We start from the raw sequence: 22285 nt of genomic DNA on the forward strand, positions 1-22285 counted from the left end.
GGCTCAGCATGTGGGATGCTTACCGGAAAAGCCTAACAACCTGGGTTAGATTCACCAGTACCTACATAGAGCCAGATGTACAAGGTGGTGCATGCTTCTGGAGTTCATTTGCCGTAGCTAAAGGCCCTGTGCACCCATATTTATATTCTCTCTCTCTCTCTCTCTGCTTGCAAATAATAATATTTTTAAATTAGGGGAGCAGAATTAGGGAGGGCTGGAGAGCTTAGTGGTTAAGGTGCTTGCCTACAAAGCCAAAGGACCCAGGTTCCATTCCCCAGGACCCACACAAGCCAGATACACAAGGTGGTATATGCGACTGGAATTCATTTCCAGTAACTGGAGGCCCTGGCACACCCATTCTCATTCTCTCTCTCACTGTCCCTCCTTTCTCTTTCCTTCTCTCTGCCTCTTTCAAATAAATAAAATACATATTTTTTTTTAAAGGAGAATGAGGTAGAGGTTGTAGAAAAGCTGAGAAATCAGTGTTTCATTCCTTTGGTATAACATCCTCCCCTACATTTCACCTAGCAAGTATTGACTGAGCCAGGCAGGATGTTGTACTCTTAGCCCACTGTATGAGCCTATGTAAATAAGAAGTATTATGTTCTAGTGTATACATTGGGAGTGCTATAAGAGGAAAATTAGAACTTTGTGGAAAAAAATTAAATATATTTTATATATTTATTTGAGAGAGGGAGAGAATGGGCGCACCAGGGCCTCCAGCCCCTACAAACGAATTCCAGATACATGTGCCACCTTGTGCATCTAGTTTATGTGGGTCCTGAAAAGTTGAACTGGGATCCTTTGGCTTTGCAGGCAAATGCCTTAACTGCTAAGCCATCTCTCCAGCCCCTGTGAAAAATTTTAAGACTGAACTGAAAAGTGAGCTAGGTTAGACAGTCAAAGCTTAGGGAGAAAATGTATCAAACAGAATAAACAGCACAGAAAAGGCACACAGAACTGTGAGTTACAGTACTGGGGAGCAAGAAGTAATTTTTTTTTATATTTTTTTTTTGTTCATTTTTTATTTATTTATTTGAGAGCGACAGACACAGGGAGAAAGACAGATAGAGGGAGAGAGATAGAATGGGCGCGCCAGGGCTTCCAGCCACTGCAAACGAACTCCAGACGCATGCGCCTCCTTGTGCATCTGGCTAACGTGGGACCTGGGGAACCGAGCCTTGAACCGGGGTCCTTAGGCTTCACAGGCAAGCACTTAACCGCTAAGCCATCTCTCCAGCCCAAATTTTTTATTTATTTATTTGAGAGCAACAGACAAAGAGAGAAAGACAGAGGGAGAGAGAGAGAATGGGCGTGCCAGGGCTTCCAGCCTCTGCAAACGAACTCCAGACGCATGCGCCCCCTTGTGCATCTGGCTAACGTGGGACCTGGGGAACTGAGCCTCTAACCGGGGTCCTTAGGCTTCACAGGCATTAACTGCTAAGCCATCTCTCCAGCCCAAGAAGTAATTTTTATATGATTGAAGTGGAGGAAATAGCCTAAGGAAGTAAACAAAAGTCAGATCCAACGGAACCATTTATTTTTTTGAATATTTTTATTTTACTTTATTTATTTGACAGAGAAAGGAGAGAGAGAGAGAAAGGGAGAGAAAGGGAGGGAGGAAGGGAGAGAATGGGCATGCCATGGCCTCCAGCCACTGCAAACAAACTCCAGATGCAAGTGCCACCTTGTGTTTCTTCTGGCTAATGTGGGTCCTAGGGAATTGAACCTGGGTCCTTTGGCTTTGCAGGCAAACACCTTAACCACCGCTAAGCCATCCCTCCAGCCCAGGACCCCATTTATTCTTGAAACATAGTTCTAGCCAAAGGTAAAAGTTTAAAAACTGTAAAATGCAAGTTTTTGAAATTTATTGTATAAAACATTAAACATTTCCCCAATAAGTGACCTATACATTTGGTCCTTAAAAAAAAGATACTATCAAGGCACAATAGCAAGAAGAATCATTAAGCTAACAGTTTGCCAGTAAGCTTTTTCAAAATCCTCTCTGATCCCTTTCTAAGATAATATTAAAATTGCAGACAAGTCAAATGTGATTATCTTTAGTTATGAAGAGTTCTCAGTAAGAAGAAAACAGGAGATGGTTTTGGGGACGGATCTGGAATTCCAGCCTAAAAATATGCAGAGTGCTTGAGCTCTGCCTGGGTTTCTTGGAGTGTGCTTGCTTTTATGGTGCTGGTATTTTTCTCTACATGGATTTATATAAAGGGAGGCAGTTTTTCTGCCATTATGGATATTCCCCTGGATCTGCAAGCTTCAATAAATCCCTTACTCACATTTAAATAAATTAAAAAAAACAGGAAATAGTGAAAATAGAAGTCTTGCCTTGTCCGTCATCGGCAGAGTGCTTCAGCATTAGGCGCTATGGTAGGTGCTCTACAAATACTGCCTCGTTATCTTTGGAACAACCCGTGAATTCAGCTCTGGTCTTATACTTTGGTGGGTAGGATACCAATCTAAATACTACTTGCCTCAGTCACACAGCAAGCATCAAATCAGGTGTTATGGCTCTTAGGACTACTCCAAAGATCTGTCTGTTGCCTCTGGTTGGAGGACTATGTACAGCACAAGTCCTAGGGCAGTCTTCAGAATGCTGCATGCGCATTTTTCAGCAGGAGCTCTCCTAGCTTTCATCTGCTTACAGGGATCTAGAAGAAAACACTGACCTGAAGGAGTGATTCACGGTCTTTCTGTTGAGAAAGGGCTATGATTAGAATAGTAATCTCAGGACAGATGTTTACAGACTCAGTCAGGCTTCTTAGAAAATATTGTTCTAGGGGGACTAGTTGGGAAGAGGAAGGGATTCAGATGAAGTAGAGTGTGGGGTGGATATTATCAAAACAATTACATATGTGTATCAAATTATCAATTTTAAATTTTAATTGTTTAAAAAGAAAACATTGCTCTAATTAGTTGCTTATCTGATTAGTCTCCCTAGGTACTTTTTCCACAACACCAATGCCAGATCCCAGGTGTAAATGTTGTAATTCTTTGTGGGTTTTTTGTTGTTCTTCTTCTGTTTTGTTTTTGTTTTTTGAGGTAGGGTTTTATTCTAGCCCAGGCTGACCTGGAATTCACTATGTATTCCAGGGTGGCCTCGAACTCAACAGCAATCCTCCAACCTCTGCCTCCCAAGTGCTGGGACTAAAGGTGTGCACCTCCACGCCCAGCATAATTCTTTTCATATAGGTTGGGTCCCTGGTGACTGTTTTTAAAACCTATCCAGGGCTCGCTGTTTTCCCACCTGTTTGTGGCAGAGGTGATGTCCAGCCTCTGCACATGCCATGCTTTTCCTCTGCCATCATGAGCTTCCCCTTGAAACTATAAGCCAGAGTAAAACTTTCTTCCCATCAGCTGATTTTGGCTGGGTGCTTTGTCTCAGCAATGTAAATGTAACTACCACAGAAATTTGGGATCAGAGGAGTTTAGGTTCATTGCTGCTATAAATCTGACTGGTGGCTTTTGGCCTTTTGGAACTGATTGGCAGAAGTGTGGAAGGATTTGAAACCTTGATGAAGAAACACCTTGCAGTGCAGAGTTTGGTGGACCATTATGGTCAGAGTTTGAAATACATGCAGAAGAACTGTGGACTGTGCAGGCTAGGTTTATGAGGGGAAGAAAGAGCTTTGTTCAGACTAGGCTAGAGATTCTGTGAGAGGCTGGCTATGTTCTGCTCGTGTTCTCAGAACTTGAGCAGGGTTGAATTTGGAAGAAATGTACTGGTGTGAGCAGATGGATATGGCACAGAAAGTAGGAAGTCTGAAGGAAGAATGCTGAAGGCATTTTCCTGCTCTTCAAAGTCAGCTTTATCTCCCCCACCCCAGGATTAGTAAATTTTGTAGCCCACTTAGTTCTATGTGAGTATATTTAGAGACAGAGTGTGAGTATGGGCACGCCAGGGCCTTTAGCCACTGCAAATGAACCCCAGACACATGCGCCACCATGTGCATCTGGCTTATGTGGGACCTGGAGAATTGAACCTGGGTCCTTAGGCTTCATAGGTATGCACCTTAACCGCTAAGCCATCTCTCCAGCCCCAGTTTGTTTTTTGGAAGTAGCCACTGGGCAACGTCAGGCAGGGTTGTTATAGTCTCTTTGTGGAGGCCTGATGGAACCATGAGGATGAACCAAAATTTGCAGTGGAGACCCCAGAGTATAAAATGGCTGCCAAGGACAGCTGTTGAATTGGGATGGAGTTCTCCCCCTCTATCCCAGCTGTGAGCAGCCCAGCTGGAGGGATGTAATTGGAACCCCTGAGTCTTTGTTGTGGGTCCCAGGTGAACACAGAGCAGCAGGTATTGCCCTGCTTTTGTTAGATCTTGCATTGCTTCATGCTTTCCTTCTAATGCACATTGTCATCTTTTGCAGTGTGAATGTTTGCTATGTTCCATTTGTGTTTTTGGCTTCACAGGTTCACAGTTAAGAGACCTTGGACTATGGGTGTGTTTGAACAGTGTTGGGATTGATAAGAATTATGGGACTTTCAAAGGTATACTGAATGCATTGCATTTTACATCATGGATAGTTGTGAGTTTATGGTGGCCCTTGGGTGAAATTTAGTGGTTTGAATCAGATGTTTGTAATAAATTCACTCATGTGTTCTGAATGCTTGAACCCAAGCTGGTAACAGTTTGGGAGGTGGAGCCTTGCTAGAGGTGATACGTAGTTGGGGGTGAGTTTAGGGGTGTTATAGCCAGCTTCCCCTTGCCAGTGTCCTGCTGCTGTTTTCTACTTACTATGGTAGAGGTGATATCTAGCTTGTCCTTGAAGATTGTAAGCTAAGATAAAAACTAAAGCAAAACCAAACCTGTCCAAATGATTTTGATAAAAAGTCTTTGATTACAAGCCACTGTCTCTTGAGTGAGAGTGGGTTTTATTTCTCTGTGTGTGTGTGTTTCAATTTTTTTTTACCTCCCTCCCTCTTTTTTTTTTTTTTTTAAATTTAAGAACAGCAGACAGAGAGAAAGAGGCAGATAGAGAGAGAATGGGCACACCAGGGCCTCCAGTCATTGCAAACGAGCTCCAGATGCATGTACCACCTTGTGGATCTGGCTTACATGGGTCCTGGGGAATCGAGCCTTGAACCAGGGTCCTTAGGCTTCACAGAGAAGCACTTAACCAGCCATCTCTCCAGCCCTATATTTCCTCTATCTTTGGTTGTATCTCAAATGCTTAAAATGTAATAAACATTACTACATGGCTTGGAGATACACTGTGAGATATAACTGCTTTCTACTCAAGGATGATATTAATAATAGTCACTAACTTTCACAGAGCCTGGCACTGTTTTGAGATCTTGGTGCCCTCACTCTAATCATTCTCCTTGTCTTCTATTCTTATGCTGCATACCCACCCGGGGAATTAGAACATACGTTGTTCCCAGAAGCCCACAGTTGCTTTAACCCTCTGAAAGTGGTGCTGGGGTGCACCCTGAAGAAGAACTGGGCCCTTTCCTGACATTAGGCTGCTTTAATTTGGCAGCCTCATCCTCCTGTCATTCATACTGTCTCAGCATTTTAGGTGTCAGGCTATGTGATACAGGCCAGAAATTTCTAGGCTTGGTAACTGAAAAGTTAAAAGCCCACCTTACAAGGAAAGCAATTGAAGGAGTTCTGAGAGAGATCAGAAAGCCAGCATCAGGGAGACATAGCCAAATAATTATGGAGGCAAAAGTAAAGGAATGCTTTGAGGTCAATAATACATATGAAAGGACTGTAGTACTTGAGAAAGAAAATATTTTTATGTCATAGCCAAAATTTTGATAAAGATATAGGTATGTGGCTGAGGAGAAAAAGGGGGAAGGAGATTGGTGGTACTAGACAAACATATTTGTCTGTTTACTTTCTGATTTTGTTTGGGCCATAGGATCTGTCTGTATATGTGACTCAGGCTGGCCTCAAACTCACTGTAGCCCAGACTGGCCAGGAACACACCAGAGCCCACATCTGCCTACTGAGTGCTAGGATTATAGGTGTGAGCCACTACACCTTGTTTATTTTACTTTTTAAGAGCAAAATGAAAAAAATAAAAAAAAAAGACACGGTTACTGATCATAGAACTTTCCCAGAGAAATGTTTTCCTGCAGTGCCAAGAGCATAGGTAGGAAAGTCACTAGAGACAGAAACCAGTGGGAGGTGATGGTTCTGAGCAGTTCTCCTGCTCTCTCTCCTCACCGTATATGGGTCTGGAAGCTGCTGCAGTGGAATCTGCCTTTTCCTGAGCGCATGCCTCAGTCAGTGTTGCCCCAAATAAAAGTAGCTAGTGAGCTTTTTCAAAGCCAGCATGCTTTGAATTGAGCACACCACAGTAAAATCGGAGCCTAGATGTTTGCATTGTGAAAAAACTCACTTCTTTGCTAAAATGTTCTCCTTCTTAAAGTCATCAGGTTTAGGGCTGGGGAAATGGCTTAGCAGTTAAGGTATTTGCCTGCGAAGCCTAAAGACCCTGGTTCAATTCCCCAGGACCCACGTAAGTCAGATGCACAAGGAGGCACATGCATCTGGAGTTCGTTTGCAGTGGCTGGAGGCCCTGTCATGCCCATTCTTTCTCTTTCTTGCTGTCAAATAAATAAATAAAATAACAAAATCATCAGGTTTATTTTGCTCAACCCAAAAAGCTTTTTCCTATGGTAGGACCTCAGAAAAGGAGGTCTTATGAAAGAAATAACTTAAAGCCCATCTATTTAAAAAGGGGTAGTCTATCTGGATGCTGTGGCTCACGCCTTTAATCCCAGCAGTTGGGAGGCAGGGGTAGGAAGATCTCTGTGAGTTCGAGACCACCTTGAGAATACATAGTGAATTCCAGGTCAGCCTGAGCTAGAGTGAGACCCTACTTCGAAAAGCAAAAAAAAAAAAAAAAAAAGAACTAGTTTTGTGGAGGAAAATGCATAGTCAAGGTTTACGATCAGACATTTGAATTTGAATCGTAATTTTTCTTTATGGTCTATGTAGTCTGGGATGTTACTTTTTCTTTGTGAGCCTTATTTTCCCTATCTATAAAATAAGACTAGAATGCCACCTACTTTAGGATAAAGATTAGAAACACCATTAGTGGAGATGTAGTAAGTAGTAGTAGCTACTCTCAGTCATAGAAAAAGTTGAAGAGACTCTTATGTTAGAAGGTATGCAGTGTACATGGTCCTGGAAAAGAAACTCTTATGTTAGAAGGTATGCAGTGTACATGGTCCTGGAAAAGATTGGTTACAGGTGGCCACAGTTACATGACAGTGAGTGAGGAATGCTTTGCTGATGTGTCTTCATTTGGTAGGCCTACTCTGGCTGTAATAGAAAAGTACATTGCCAAACACACACCTGCTCTTTCCCTCCTACCTGGAGTCCTTATTGATGTCCTCATTTCTCCTTGTTGCTTTCTTGGCAGGTGGCTGTTAAAAACAATATTGATGTCTTCTACTTCAGCTGCCTCATCCCACTCAACGTGCTTTTTGTAGAAGATGGCAAAATGGGTTAGTATATTCTTCTTTCCTATTAAATATACCATTCCCTTCCTTGGAATGTGAGGCAGAGCATAGCCCCAGATAGACAGGTCATTTTGAGATTTAAAAAAATGGGCTAGGATATTCTCAAGCCATAATAATTGCTCATTTTTAATGTTATTAATTTGCCATTGTTGTCCAAATCCAAGCCAGTTATCTGAGTAATCTAGTCACTCAGTAATTACAAAGACTGAGGACAGATAGATGTGAACTTAATCTTTGCCATTTTACTAGCTGTGTGTGATCATGGGCAAGATGCTTGATGTTTCTGCTTCAGTTTCCAAAGGCTTTGCAAAATAGTAGTGTTTTAAGATTTATTTTTATTTATTTATTTTTTTTTTTTTTTTTATTTTTTTATTAGAAACAGATGGGGGGGAGAGAGTGACAATGGGCACACCAGGGCCTCTAGCCACTGCAAACAAACTCCAGATGTATGCACCACCATGTGCATCTGGCTTACATGGGACCTGGAGAATCAAACCTGGGTCTTTAGACTTCGCAAGCGAGCACCTTAACCACTAAGCCATTTATCCAGCCCAGAAATAGTTTTTATAATGATTTAATAAAGTAATATGTATAAATTTAGGACTTAGATTATACTAAGTTTGTACTGCCTTAAGATAAGAAATCAATAATTTGGGACAGGCATGGTGATGCACACCTTTGATCCCAGCACTTAGGAAACAAAAGTAGAAAGATCACTGTGAGTTCTAGGCCAGCTTGAAACTGTATACAAAGTGAGTTCCAGGTCAGCCTGGGCTTGAGTGAGACCCGACTTCATAAACTCCACCACCATGAAAAAAAAAAAAGTAAGGTGGAGGGTGGGCTAGAGTGAGACTCTACCTCAAAAAAAAAAAAAAAAAGTGGAGCGCCTAGGAAGATGGTTGGCCCAGGTTCAATTCCCCAGACAGTCACATAAAACTGGACAGGCATTCCACTGAAGCAGCAAGAAACACGAGTAAGTAAGGTGGAGAGCAATTGAGGTAGACACCCAACATTAACCTCTGGCTTCCACCTGCACATCCATACACACACATGTACTCAAACACATATGAAAATGCATATACACATGCACACACACCACATACACAAACTGAAAAAAATGAGTAATTTGGAATACACCACTATTTCATTAAACTATTTTTATTTCTCATTCCTTACTTATGAAACTACCATCCCAAAAAAGTAGTTTATACTAAATTGTATTGATGCTTGATTTGATTCTCACAATGACTCTTTGGTCAGTCAGAAAAGTTATAATTATATGTAAAGAAATTAAGGTTTGCCAAATGTGGTGGCATACGCCTTTAATTCCAGCACCCAGGAGGCATAGATAGGAGGATCACCATGAGTTTGAAGCCACCCTGAGACTACATAGTGAATTCCAGGTCAGCCTGGGCTAGAGCAACATTCTACCTTGAAAAAAAAAAAAAAGAAAAAGAAACTAAGGCTTGAAAAGTTGCCCCAAATCATCCAGATAGGAATACAAGAGAACCAAAACTAACTCTGAATGTAAACTTTCTTCCAGTGTATCTTTGTACAGTTAATAAGGAACTAATTGGTCTGGGGTATCATACTTTTGCATGAGTAAAATTTGGCTCAAATCCCAGCCTGCTGGCATGCTGAAGGAGAAGTGATGAAGGGCGCCAGAACTGAAAATTCTGACTGATCATACATATCCACCTCTCCCTCTCCTTCCCTTACAGAGCGCCAGGTCTTCCTTGCAACATGGAAAGATATTCCCAATGAAAATGAACTCCAGTTTCAGATTAAGGAATGCCATTTAAATGCTGGTAGGTAGTAACTCATGGTTGCATTTTCATCTTAATAAGTCAAATCAGATGCTTGAAAAGTTTGCTTGTACCTACCTATTCTTTCTTTATTCTGGTGAGTATATGCTAGGCACATTACTTTGTAAATGACTTTAAACGCTTGAAATGTTGTCCAGACATTGTGGCGCATCTGTAATCCCAGCACTCAGGAGGATCACGAATTGGAGGCCAGCCTGAGCTACATTGCCAGATCCTGTCTCTTAAAGAAAAACCTTGGGATTATTTATTTATTTATTTATTTGTACTTACAAGGAGAAAGAGAAGAATGAGTATACCAGGGCCTCCAGCCACAGCAAACAGACTCTAGATGCTAACACCACTTTGTGCATCTGGCTTTACGTGGGTACTGGAAAATCGAACTCAGTCATTAGGTTTTGCAGGCAAGTACATTAACTGCTGAGCCAGCTCTCCAGCCCCTTGGGATAATTTAATGTAAGATACCACATTACTCAGAAGCTAAGAGATTTAAGAGACAAACTAGTCCTGGCATAGGAAAGGCCTTGGGTTTGGTCATCAATACCAACAAAAACTAATAAGAATCAAACCAGCCGAGTGTGGTGGCGCATGTCTTTAATCTCAGCACTCAGGAGGCAGAGGTAGGAGTATCACCAGGAGATTGAGGCCACCCTGAAACTACATAGTGAATTTTGGGTCAATTTGGACTAGAGTGAAACCCTACCTCAAAGAAAACAAACAAACCAACCAACCAAAAGAAACAAACTAAAGTCAGGTATGGTGGCACACACCTTTAATCCCAGCACTTGCTGTGAGTTTGAGGCCACCCTGAGACTACACAGTGAATTCTAGGTCAGCCTGGTCTAGAGTGAAACCCTACCTTGAAAAAACAAACAACAACAACAAAAAGAAACAAGCTACAACAGATCCTTCTACTTACTTCCTCAGTAATCGATGAGGTGTATGGTAGTCATGTTACCTAAATACACCAAGCATCAAATAAGTGCTACTTGCGAATGGGCATTGCATAAGAATTAAAAGGGCTGTTTCATCTCTGTCAGCTCATTTGGTGGTGAAGCAGAGTATCCTGGATTTGGAATTTAAAGCATACATCATGGTTGATTAAAGCCTAGCTGGTATCCTTTTTGTTACTGCCTTGCCTTTTGTCAGCTTTCATATAATGTTGCTAACCTTTTTAATCACCATTAATCCCCATGCTTTTTTGTAGTTAATTTTGTTGCTGTAGTAACACATAAAAAGAGGTAACCCAAGAGGAGAAACAATAGCAGCTATCAGTCCCTAGGGCTTTGGCCCACTGTAATATTTGCCATTCCGTGTCCTGCCTTTTGTACCAGCCTCTCTCGCACTGCCTCAGTACTCACCCACCCATCACATCCCTTCATGCATTGGAGTCCTCATTAGGGACTTTCAGCACACTGCCATTCTCCACTACAGTGGGGGCAGAGCAGCAAGGAAGGAGGCAGTATGTCTAGGAAGTCTAGGAAGAAGAAAAAAGTACACACTACCTTCTCTTTCCAGCTTCTTTTTAATTTTAAGTTTTGCATTGTATTTGTCTGGGGTTCATATCAGGTTTTGAAACCCAGATGGAAGCTGACTAGCTGCTTCTTCTGGTGCTTCTTTTCAACATGGTGATCAGTGCACCCTCCCTGAGGTGTTCAGGAGGCTGAAGCCCTGCTTGAACCCTCACAAATAAAAGATACATACAGTGTACCTGTGATAAGGATTATTTAACATTTCTTCTGAAGATGTGGGGTTTTTTATTTAAGAGACAGAGAATGGCACACCAGGGCCTCTAGCCAGTGCAAAAAAAACTCCAGATGCATGCACCATCATGTATATCTGGCTTATTCAGGTTCTCGAGAGTCAAACCTGGATCCTTAGGTTTTGAAGGCAAGTACCTTAATTGCTGAGCCATATATCCAGCCCCTAGACATGTTTTTGAGGAGACCTCTGCTCATCAGTGAGTTATCTCCATTTTGTGCATTCTTGAGTGAGTGGCAGTGTGACCTGTCCCTCAGTGAAGCTTTCTGACCAGTTATGTAGCTTCATTGGCAAACATAGGAGCCTGGGCAGCCTTCCACAGAAGAGGCTGTTCCTCAGCAGGCATGAAGCGCTAGCTGCAGAAGCCACGATGCACGTGGTGAGGACCAGACTGTGTCCCTCTGTACCCCACTTAACAGGCAGCAGGCTCTGTGTTAGCCATGATCCTTGTGCAGTATAAAAATACCTGAGAATATTTGTGCCTCGAGACAAGAAAAAAAAATTTTAAACAAAAGCAGGGAGTTATCATTAAAATTAGAAACCATTAGCTGCACTTGGGAGGCAGAGGTACATAGGTAAGAAGATCACTGGGAGTTTGAGGCCACCCTGAGACTACATAATAAAAGTTAACACCATATGCCTCTCTTTGAAGCTGCTACAGTAAGCTGGGTGTGGTGGCACAGGCCTTTAATTTTTTTTTTTTTTTAATTTTTATTTGAGAGCGACAGACACAGAGAAAGACAGATAGAGGGAGAGAGAGAGAATGGGCGCGCCAGGGCTTCCAGCCTCTGCAAACGAACTCCAGATGCGTGCGCCCCCTTGTGCATCTGGCTAACGTGGGACCTGGGGAACCGAGCCTCGAACTGGGGTCCTTAGGCTTCACAGGCAAGCGCTTAACCACTAAGCCATCTCTCCAGCCCAGCACAGGCCTTTAATCCCAGTACTTGGGAGGATTGTTGTGAGTTCAGGTCAGCCTGCGAAAGAGCAAGACCCTACCTCTAAAAACCAAAAAAAAAAGAAGTTGCTACTATATATTCATATACTAGTCTTGATGAGTCTGACATTAAGAGTTCTGTGTAACTGAATTTTTGGATTATAGAAGTAAAAGTCAGAAGTGCTTATTGTTAATGCCATGTCTCAGCATGACCTGGGAAGGAAGCTCTGTCCCACAGGAGGGGAAAAAAAAAAAAAAGCTAAAGTAACAGGAAAACAGGTTTGACCTCAGACATTCAGTGTTGTTTTTTTTTTTTTTTGAAAGAAAATAGTGACAAAAGACTATGTTTTTTTAGCCTAGCATGCCAGAATAATAGAAAGAAAAGAAATCCTTATTGCACCTTAGTGTATGTGATCTTGCCAAAGAGGCAGTACCTGGCCTTTATCCTGGCTGCTTCCTTTCATGCCATCCTCAGAGCAGATTCAGTTTTGATTAACCCCACTGTGGCCTCACGCCAGTCTCCCCTGCCTTAGGTGTCCTAAATACCAGCGAATCTGTTCTCGAGGCACTGTTTCATGACAGTGGAGCAAGTGCAGCGTAGAGAAAAACAGCCAGTTAATTTTCTCCAGCAGCCCTGAGCCATCATTTCCCACACTAAGGCACTGCTAATCCTCAAGAACACTTTCTACAACTAATCCTTCCTTTCTTTCTTTCTTTCTTTTTTTTTTGGACTACGCCCTGGCCTTTACGTTCCCTTGTGATCATGAGGACTGCATTAGCAGCATTTGCAGATTAGTGCCTTCTGATTCAACAGAAGTGTCTAGCTGTGAGCTAAAAATACCATCTTTTCCAGCTGATCTTCCCTAATCACAATAGCACCAGCACTTAAAATAGTTTTTCTGTGCTAGCGTAGACATTTGACAGAAGGAGGGAATCTTCAGGGCTACAGGAAGTCACAGCCTTAAAGGACATTGCAACCTCACTGAGCTTCCCTTTGCTCTTTCATCTCTTTCTAGAGAAGAAAGATCCGTTCTTCCCAAGTCATAAAGCTAATGCAGATTGTAGTAGAAAGTTGTATGTGATGGGAGTGCTTATGGTGACACTGTTTGTTATAAATATTAGAAACTTTTAAGTTGAAAGGGTACTATGGGCTGGGCATGGTAGCTCACACCCTTAATCCCAGCATTTGGGAGTCAGAGGTAGGAGGATTGCCATGAGTTCAAGGCCAGCCTAGGATTATAGAATGAGTGCCAGGTTAGCCTGCACTAGAGTAAGATCCTACCTTGAAAAACAAAAAAGGGGGACAAGGGGTACTAATGGACTGGGGAAATAGTATAGTCTATAAAATGTTTGTCCTACAAGCGTGAGGACCAGAGTTCCATTCCCAGAACTCATGTTAAAAATGTCTGGCATAGCCCCGCGTGTTGGCTCACGCCTTTAATCCTAGCACTTGGGAGGCAAAGGTAGGAGGATCACCATGAGTTTGATACCACCCTGGGCTAGTAAATGAGTTTTAGGTCAGCCTGGGCTAGAGTGAGACCCTACCTTGAAAAAGAAAATGTCAGGCATAGTAGTGCATGCCTGCAATCCCAGTAATAAGGAGGCAGAGGTAGGAGGATTGCCATGAGTTCAAGGCCACCCCAAGACTACATAGTGACGTCCACGTCAGCCTGGGCTAGAGTGAGACCCTACCATGCATGCATGCCCTTGAACTCACTGCAATCCTCCTATCTCTGCCTCCCAAGTACTGGGATTAAAGGCATGTACCACCATGTTAAAAATAAATAAATAAATAAGGGCTGGAGGGATGGCTTAGTGGTTAAGGCATTTACCTGCAAAGCCAAAGGACCCAGGTTCAATTCCCCAGGACCCACATTAGCCAGATGTACAAGGGGGTGCATGCATCTGGAGTTCATTTGTAGTTGGCTGTAGGCCCTGGCACACCCATTTACATTTTTTTTTTCTCTCTCTCTCTCTCCCTCCCTCTTTTTCTGTCAAATAAACAAATAAAAATAAAATATTTAAAATGCTTTAAAAAAATTTTAAGGTAGATGGTGTTCCTTATGAAGGACACCAACAGTTATGCTCTGTCCTACACACACACAAATAAATGGGACAGAGAAAAGGTCCCAATGGATGGGACTACTGCTTCCCAGAACCATCCATTTCCAAAAGTGTCAGATCTATCTGAATCTGTTTCAGAAATCTTACCATTTTGGCTACATTTGGGGTTATTTCTTATCTGGGACCACTACCTTAAGTGTACATCCATATCCCAAAAGGAGTATTTGTGGCAAGCAGTTCTGCAAACCCACTTTTTAATTGTTTACTATGCTGGAGAAAGCACAGGCCATGGCGTGTCTATTTTCACTAGTCAGGCCCTGAGGAAGAAGCATGTGCTACTTCGGGCACGGGAGAATGAGTTCAGTGTCTGATTGTTGCTTTCCCCACACTTCGGAGCATTTCAAAAACGGGAACTTTCCTAACCAGGACCTAATGGTAGTTTGTTTCCTTGAATGGTTTTTAAAAATTAATGTACTTTTCTGAAATTCCCTTTTTATATTTTATTTTTGTTTGTTTACTAATTTATTTATTTGACAGAGAAAGAGGAAAAGAGAGAGAGAGAATGGTCGCACTAGGGCCTCCAGTCACTACAAACTAACTCCAGACGCATGCGCCCCCTTGTTCATCTGGGTAACGTGGGTCCTGGGGAATCAAACCAAGGTCCTTTGACTTAACTGACAAGCCATCTCTCCAGCCCTGAAATTCCCTTTTTAAATTAGCAGTTTTGAACTTGCTAATAATACCCAACAGGGCCCCAAATGCAAATTCCCACTCTCTACTTCGAGTACCTTCTTTTACTCTTTTTTTAAAAATTTATCCTTGAGTCAATCTTTATTAATTCTTATTTTTTTATGTAAGATTTTATTTTTTTAATTTATTTACTAGAGATAGAAAGAGAAAAGGGCACACCAGGCCCTCTAGCCACTACAGACAAACTCCAGATGCATGTTCCACCATGTACATCTGGCTTACATGGGACCTGGAGAATTGAACCACGGTCCTTAGGCTTCACAGGCATATGCCTTAACCACTAAGCCATCTCTCCAGCCCCTTCCTTACTCTTTAGTTTAGTTTAGTTTTGATTTGTTTTGTTTTGTTTTTCGAGGTAGGGTCACACTCTGGTCCAAGTTGGCCAGGAATTAACTATGTAGTCTCAGGGTGCCCTCAGACTCATGGCAATCCTCCTACCTCTGCCTCCCAAGTGCTGGGATTAAAGGCCCGACACCCTTATATACTCTTAATGCTGCCAGAATTGTGACCTTAGCTAAAGCAGAAAGATGAAAAAAGACCATGTCCACACCTGCTAAGAGTTCAGACACCCAGATCCACATAGCCCAGTGTATGGAAGGACACAGAAGAAATTACCTCTTGAAGCAAGTATAATCATATTTGACAGTGTTTCTTTATACTTTGGGACAGATCTTAGTGTCTTATGCCTGGGATGGTGTCATTAGCACCCACTGAAACAATTAGCATTACATTCTCAGAGTCTTCAAGATTCCATCCTGTGTTTACTAACAAACAAAGATCACTGTGATATCAAGAAGTCTGACATCTAGCTCTCATTTCAACTCTTCCTACCTTACCCTTCTGGGTGCAGAGGTTACTGGTGTCTGCCACCATCATTATCACTCTTGGTCAGTATGCCTCATTATCCTTCAGTCCTTACTTCCTCAAACTTAATACTAAAATGTTTAAGACAGGGGTATAGTTTAGTGGTAGAGTGCTTGCCTAACATATACAAGGCACTGGAGGTACAGTCTTTCACCACAAAAATTGAAGTTAAGGGAGCTGGAGAGGTGGCTTGGCAGTTAAAAGCACTAGCCTGTGAAACCTAAGGACCCAGGTTCAATTGTCAGTACCCACATAAGCCAGATGCACAAGGCGACACATGGATCTAGAGTTTGTTTGCAGTGGCAGAAGCCATGGCATGCCCGTTCTCTCTCTCTCTTTCTCATGTACACACACATACAAAAATAAATAAATAAAATATTTTTAATTAAGGCTGGGGAGATGTCTAATCAGGTAAAATGCTCCCGTGCAAGTGTGAAGACCTGGATTTAAACCCCCAGAGCCCTCATACAGCCAGAAACAGTTGTGTCTGTCTAGTCCCAGTGGTCCTATGGAGAGATGAGAGGCAGAGGCAGAAGAATCCCCAAATGTTATGAACCGGAGAACAAAGAGAGCCTGTCTTGAACACAGTGGAAGGTGAGCACTGACAACAGATGTTGTCCTCTGACCTCCACAGGTGCTTGGCATATGTGTGCTCACACCCACAAAAGTTCACATGCACATAGAAGAGGTGTGGGTGGTGTGTTTTGGTTTTTGTGTTTGTTTGATTTGGTTTAGGTTTTCTTTGTTTTTTTTTTTTGTTTTGTTTTGTTTTTGTTTTTTCACTAGCCCAGGTTGACCTGGAATTTATGTAATCTCAAATTCATGGCAATCCTCCTCTGCCTCTGCTTCCCGAATGCTGGGATTAAAGGTGTTGTTGTAGTCAGGTTCACATTGCTGGTAGAAATCACCCAATCAAGAGCAGCTTGTGGGAAAAAGAGGTTTATTTTGGCTTACAGGCTCAAGGGGAGGCTCCACGATAGCAGGGAAAACAACAGCATGAGCAGAGGGTGGACATCACCCCCTGGCCAACATAAGGTGGACCATAGCAAAAGGAGAGTGTACCAAACACTGGCATGGGGAAACTGGCTATAACACCTATAAACCCACCCCAACAATACATCACCTCCAGGAGGCATTAATTTCCAATTGCCATCAGCTAGGGAGACTGGTATTCAGAACACCTAAATTTATGGGGGACACCTGAATCGCACCACCACATTCCGCCCCTGGCCCCAATAAACTGATAATCATACCTGATGTAAAATGTAATACATTCAGTCCAACTTTAAAAGTCCCCATAGTTTTTATCAATCCCATTGATGTTCAAACATCCCTGTAGTACAAGATTATATAACTGAGCCATAATACCAAAAAATAACCTCAAAAAACCCATAATGGCACAAAATCAACATTCACACTGCAAAAGATGGCTTTGGGCATAGAAATACTCAAGCAATACATGATTTAAACAGGGCAAACATCAAACTCTAGCTCCAAGTCCAACAACTCTAGCCAGAGACAAGTCTCCAAAGTCCAGCAATTCTAACCAGCAGCAAGTTTCTGCAGTTCCAATTCCGTTCCTCCACTTAGGCTACTCATAGTCCCAGAAAACTGCATCAGGACCAGCAGCTTTCCTTAGCAGCCATCTCGTGGTTCCAGATCTCCACTGAGTCCCCACTGCAATCCACGGTTCATCCTCATGCCCCCATGGGGGTCTCCATGTAGGCATCCAGCAAACCTGCTTCACACTGCACATGGCCATTTCCAAAACACAAGACCCCATTGCAAATTCAATAACCCTGTCTTTCCTGCATTTCTTATATTCCATAATACCAGGTAGGGTGCCAATTTGTTAATCCAGGGGAGAATAAAGCAGTCTTTGAAGAACAGGACACTCCTTGAACATTCAGGCCCTTCAAAAAGAGTCTACATTCAGGTCAGCTGACCCAATCACAAAGTTTGTAATCTCTCAAACAATTTGCAAGTGAATGGGCAGCAGTTTAGGCCCAAAGACTTCATTTTTTTCTGTGCCATCCCCCTCTGCTCACACCAGTTCATTTCTACACAAAGCAACCCTGCACAACTTCTCAGGACATGGGTAGACCAGCAAGCTTTTCACACAAACTGCTAGCTCAGTCCAAGCAAAGCTCTTTCTCACCCTCATAAGCCAAACCTCACAGTCCATAGTTCTTACTGCATTCAGGTCTTTGAACTCTGACCAGAATACTCCCCTCAAGCTGTACTTACAGCACTGCAAGGCATCTCTTAGGCCAAGGTTTCAAATCCTTCCACATTCCTCTTGAAATTCAGCTCCAAAAGGCCAAAGCCACACAGTCAGGTGTGTAGCAGCAATCCCACTCCTTTGTACCACTTTACTGTTGCAGTCAGGTTCACATTGCTGGTAGAAATCATCCAACCAAGAGCAGCTTTTGAGAAAAAGAGGTTTATTTTGGATTATAGGCTCAAGGGGGAAGCTCCATGATGGCAGAGAAAATGATGGCATAAGCAGATGGTGGACATCACCCCGTGGCCAACATAAAGTGGACCATAGCCACGGAAGAGTGTGCCAAACACTGACTATAGCACCCATAAGCCTGCCCCAACAATACACCGCCTCCAGGAGGTTTTAATTTCCAATTATCATCAGCTGGAGAGACTAGCATTCAGAACACCAAAGTTTATGGGGGACACCTGAATCACACCACCACACCCAAATAGAAAAGTTTTTTAATATAAATATGAGTGTGTGTGTGTGTGTATTTGCAAGCAGAGAGAAGAAAGACAGAATGTACGTGTCAGATCCTCTTAACTACTGCAAGTGAATTTCAGCTACTTCGTGCAGCTGGCTTTATGTGGTTACTGGGGAATTGAACCCAGGTTGTTAGGCTTTGTGGGCAAGTACCTTTTCCACTGAGCCATCTCTCCAGCCCGCACAGTTTTTTTTTTAAGAACTAAAGTCAAGGGCTGGAGAGATGGCTCAGTGGTTAAGGTGCATGCCTGTGAAACCTAAGGATCCAGGTTCAAACCCCAGGACCCACATAAGCCAGATGCACAAGGTAACACATGCTTCTGGAGTTCATTTAAACTGGCTGGAGGTCCTGGTGCACCCACTCTCCCTCATTTTCGTTCTCTCGCTCTTTCTCAAATAAATAATAAAATTAGAAAAACTAAAGTCAAAAATAGCCAGATGCCTGGCATGGTGGTGCACGCCTTTAATTCCAGCACTTAGGAGGCAGAGGTAGGAGGATCACCGTGAGTTTGAGACCACCCTGAGACTCCATAGTGAATTCCAGGTCAGCCTGGGCTAGAGCGAGACCCTACCTTGAAAAACCAAAAAATAAATAAATAAAAGGCCAGATGTGCTGGTATGCACCTGCAATTTCAGCACTTGGGAGGCAGAGGCAGGAAGATAACGATAAGCCTGAGGCCAACCTGGTCTACATAGCCAGGGATATATATTGTGAAAAACTAGCTTAAAAAAAAGTGATAATAAATACAAAATAAATAAAATCTGACTCATACATCGTGTATATTATAGACCCCTCCTTCCATTCAGTCTTCTGGTAGAAATTACAATATAAAGCTGGGCGTGGTGGCACACACCTTTAATCCCAGCACTCAGGAGGTAGAGGTAGGAGGGTTGCCGTGAGTTCGAGGCCACTCTGAGACTACATAGTGAATTCCAGGTCAGCCTGGACTAGAGTGAGACCCTACCTTGAAAAAACAAAAAAAAAAAAAAGAGAGAGAGAGAGAGAGAGAAAGAAAGAAATCACAATATAGCCATTTAATGTGAACAGAGCCACATTCCCAGCCTTTTCATTTAGAGTGAGTGAGTGAGTGAGTGAGTGAGAGAGAGAGAGAGAGTGTGTGTGTGTGTGTGTGTGTGTGTGTGTGTGTGTGTGTGTGTGTTTCCAAGGTAGAGACTTGCTCTAGCCCAGGGTGACCTGGAATGCACTATGTCGTCTCAGGCTGGCCTCTAACTCAGGGTGACCCCCCTACCCCTGCCTCCCAGTGCTGGGATTAAAGGCATGTGCCCCCACAACTGACTTTTTTAGCCTTTCATTTCTTATAAAAATGGTAAAATTATAAAAAGTCAGTACTGAGCTGGAGAGATGGCTCAGCCATTAAAGGCACTTGCCTGCAAAACCTAAAGGCCTGGGTTTGATTCCCCAGTACCCTTGTAAAGCCAGATCACAAAGTGGTGTATGCATCTGTAGTTTGCAATGTGGCAGGAGGCCTTGATGTGCCTACATCTCTCTTCTCTCAAATAAATAATAAATACTTTTTTTCCAAGGCTCAGGGTCTATTGTGAAAGAGGTGGCAAAAAGACTGTAAGAGCCAAAGGAAGGGTAAGGCTCCTTACAACATGCTCCTCCAGGCACAAAATGGCCTGGATATCCATGACCTCACAGTGCCTGATACTACCTACATAAGACCATCATAATAGGAGGAAAAGATCATGACATCAAAATAAAAGAGAGGCTGATTGAGAGGGGGAGGAGATATGATGGAGAATGGAGTTTCAAAGGGGAAAGTGGGGGGAGGGATGGCATTACCATGGGATATTGTTTACAATCATGGAAGTTGTTAATAATGAAAAAGAAAAAAAAAGTCAGGGGCTGGGGAGATGGCTCAGCATTTAAAGGCACTTATTTGGAAAGCTTGATGGCCTGGGTTCAATTCTCCAGTAACCCATGTAAAGCCAGATGCACAAAATGGTATGTGTCTGGAGTTTGTTTGCACTGGCATTAGGCCCTGTCACACCCATTATCATATTTATTCTTCTCTCTCTCTCTCTCTCTCTGTGCTTGCAAATAAATTGTGTGTGTGTTTGTATGTGTGTGTACATACATATATTTATTTGCCTTGTAATTATATAGATATATGGGGGGTTCAAGGTGGGGTTTTACTCTAGCCCAGGCTGACCTGGAATTCACTGTGTAATCTCAGGGTGCCTTAGAACTCATGGTGATCTTCCTACCTCTGCCTCCTAAGAGCTGGAATTAAAGGCATATGCCACCTCACTCAGCCTAAATAAAATATTTTTTAAATCAGTAAGTATCTGGGCCTTGACACTGACATGTATTAGAATATGTCTGTGCCTTTAAAACAAGAAAATTCTTAAATAAAGGCTCCTGTCCTGTATGTTTTCTGTTGTTCTGAGAATTGGGCAAGGGCCCTGAAAGTTAGAAATAGCTTTTACAAGCTGGGCATGTTGGCACATGCCTTTAATCCCAGCTCGCAGGAGGCAGAGGTAAAAGGATCGCCGTGAGTTCGAGTCCACCCTGAGACTACATAGTGAATTGCAGGTCAGCCTGGGCTAGAATGAGACCCTACCTCAAAAAACCTAAAAAAAAAAAAAAAAAAGAAAGAAAAGAAAAGAAATAGCTTTTACAATTTAAAGCAAGCCCCTGTCTGTTAAAGATAGTCCTGTCAAAAGGTTTAGCCAATCTCCAGCTGGTGATGTTGCTTAGCAACCCATTAAGCTGAAGAGCATGTCACTGTGGGAACCAAAGCAAGAGCTGCCTACCCTTCATAAGGTGATTGTATAGCATATTGAGGCTCTTCCTCTGGTAGTATTACATGTAACTACCCTGAGTTAAACTTGTTGGCTCCTCAAATAAAGCTGTTTCTTAAATTATAGCCACTTTGCTTTGATGTTAATGAAAACTTTAGAAAAGACAGAAAGTTATAACTGTGGTGAAAATATTTAGTAAATGGACCTTAGCACTGTCTTCCTCCGCGCATCCCAGCTATCACTGACTTGAATGTGGAAGTGCCTCCAAAAGTAGATTCTGTCTGAGTAGGTTGTTAACACTATGGTCTTAGTGGCATCTGTAACACCTGGGTCAAAGGTGTATTCTCAGACGATGATCCCAAGCACTTGTTGTGTCCTAGTATTGTGGAAAGGAAGGAAGTCCTGTGATGAGAATTCCAGGATGCCTGTGCTGAAAGCAAACCATTTAGGAAAGTGGAATGCCATCCATCATGCTTCCTTTTCCTAGAGAGCACAATAGAATACGACAGATTTTTATGTGGGAGAGTTTAGTTCTTGAAGTAGGCATGAGTAATTTGAATCCTCATCAGAAACTAACATAATAAACAGTTAATAAAGAAGCTATGTTTATCATCTCTAGTCTTAGCTTCTCTGATACTGTAGCTAAAGCTCACAAAGGGAGAAATGACCTTTAGTTCTGGACCATCATGTCTCTTTGATGCTGTAGTCGTGCTAAAGAGCCAGGCACCAACCTGCTTTTACCCTGAGTTGCCTGACCAGTTTAGCAGCTGGGATTTGAGGCCTGGTTGGCAGTCACCTCTGCACAGTGTCCATCTGAGAGTGTTTTATTGAGACATTTTGCTTCATTATTTGAAGGCACTGCTTTCTCTAACTTCTTAAGGAGTCATTTGCTTGCTTTTAAAAAAAATTCTTCAGCAACCAGGGTAATAAATGTGACTTAAAAGGACTTTTGCAGCTCTTACCTTACTTCTTTAATCCTGACAAATTACGGCCCAGGTGGCTCACAGTGAAGTAATAGTGGCTTGTGGGGGAAAAAGAGATTTGCTTATTGTTCAGTGTATTTCCACTGATTTGAG

The 22285-nt window shown here is 42.5% G+C and overlaps 1 protein-coding gene across 4 annotated transcripts in view; it reads left to right on the forward strand.

Moving 5' to 3' along the window:
• Ap2b1 (adaptor related protein complex 2 subunit beta 1) overlaps nt 1-22285 on the forward strand; it is a 179533-nt gene that overhangs the window by 150379 nt on the left and 6869 nt on the right. For all 4 annotated transcript variants that reach the window (XM_045158905.1, XM_045158904.1, XM_045158903.1 and 1 more), the window contains 2 exons: nt 7396-7480; nt 9217-9303. In XM_045158905.1, the coding sequence (XP_045014840.1) occupies nt 7396-7480; nt 9217-9303 (172 nt within the window). The remainder of the gene's footprint in view (nt 1-7395; nt 7481-9216; nt 9304-22285) is intronic.

Source organism: Jaculus jaculus, chromosome 9 (genome assembly GCF_020740685.1).
Source record: "Jaculus jaculus isolate mJacJac1 chromosome 9, mJacJac1.mat.Y.cur, whole genome shotgun sequence".
In the NCBI taxonomy this organism is placed as follows: domain Eukaryota; kingdom Metazoa; phylum Chordata; class Mammalia; order Rodentia; family Dipodidae; genus Jaculus; species Jaculus jaculus.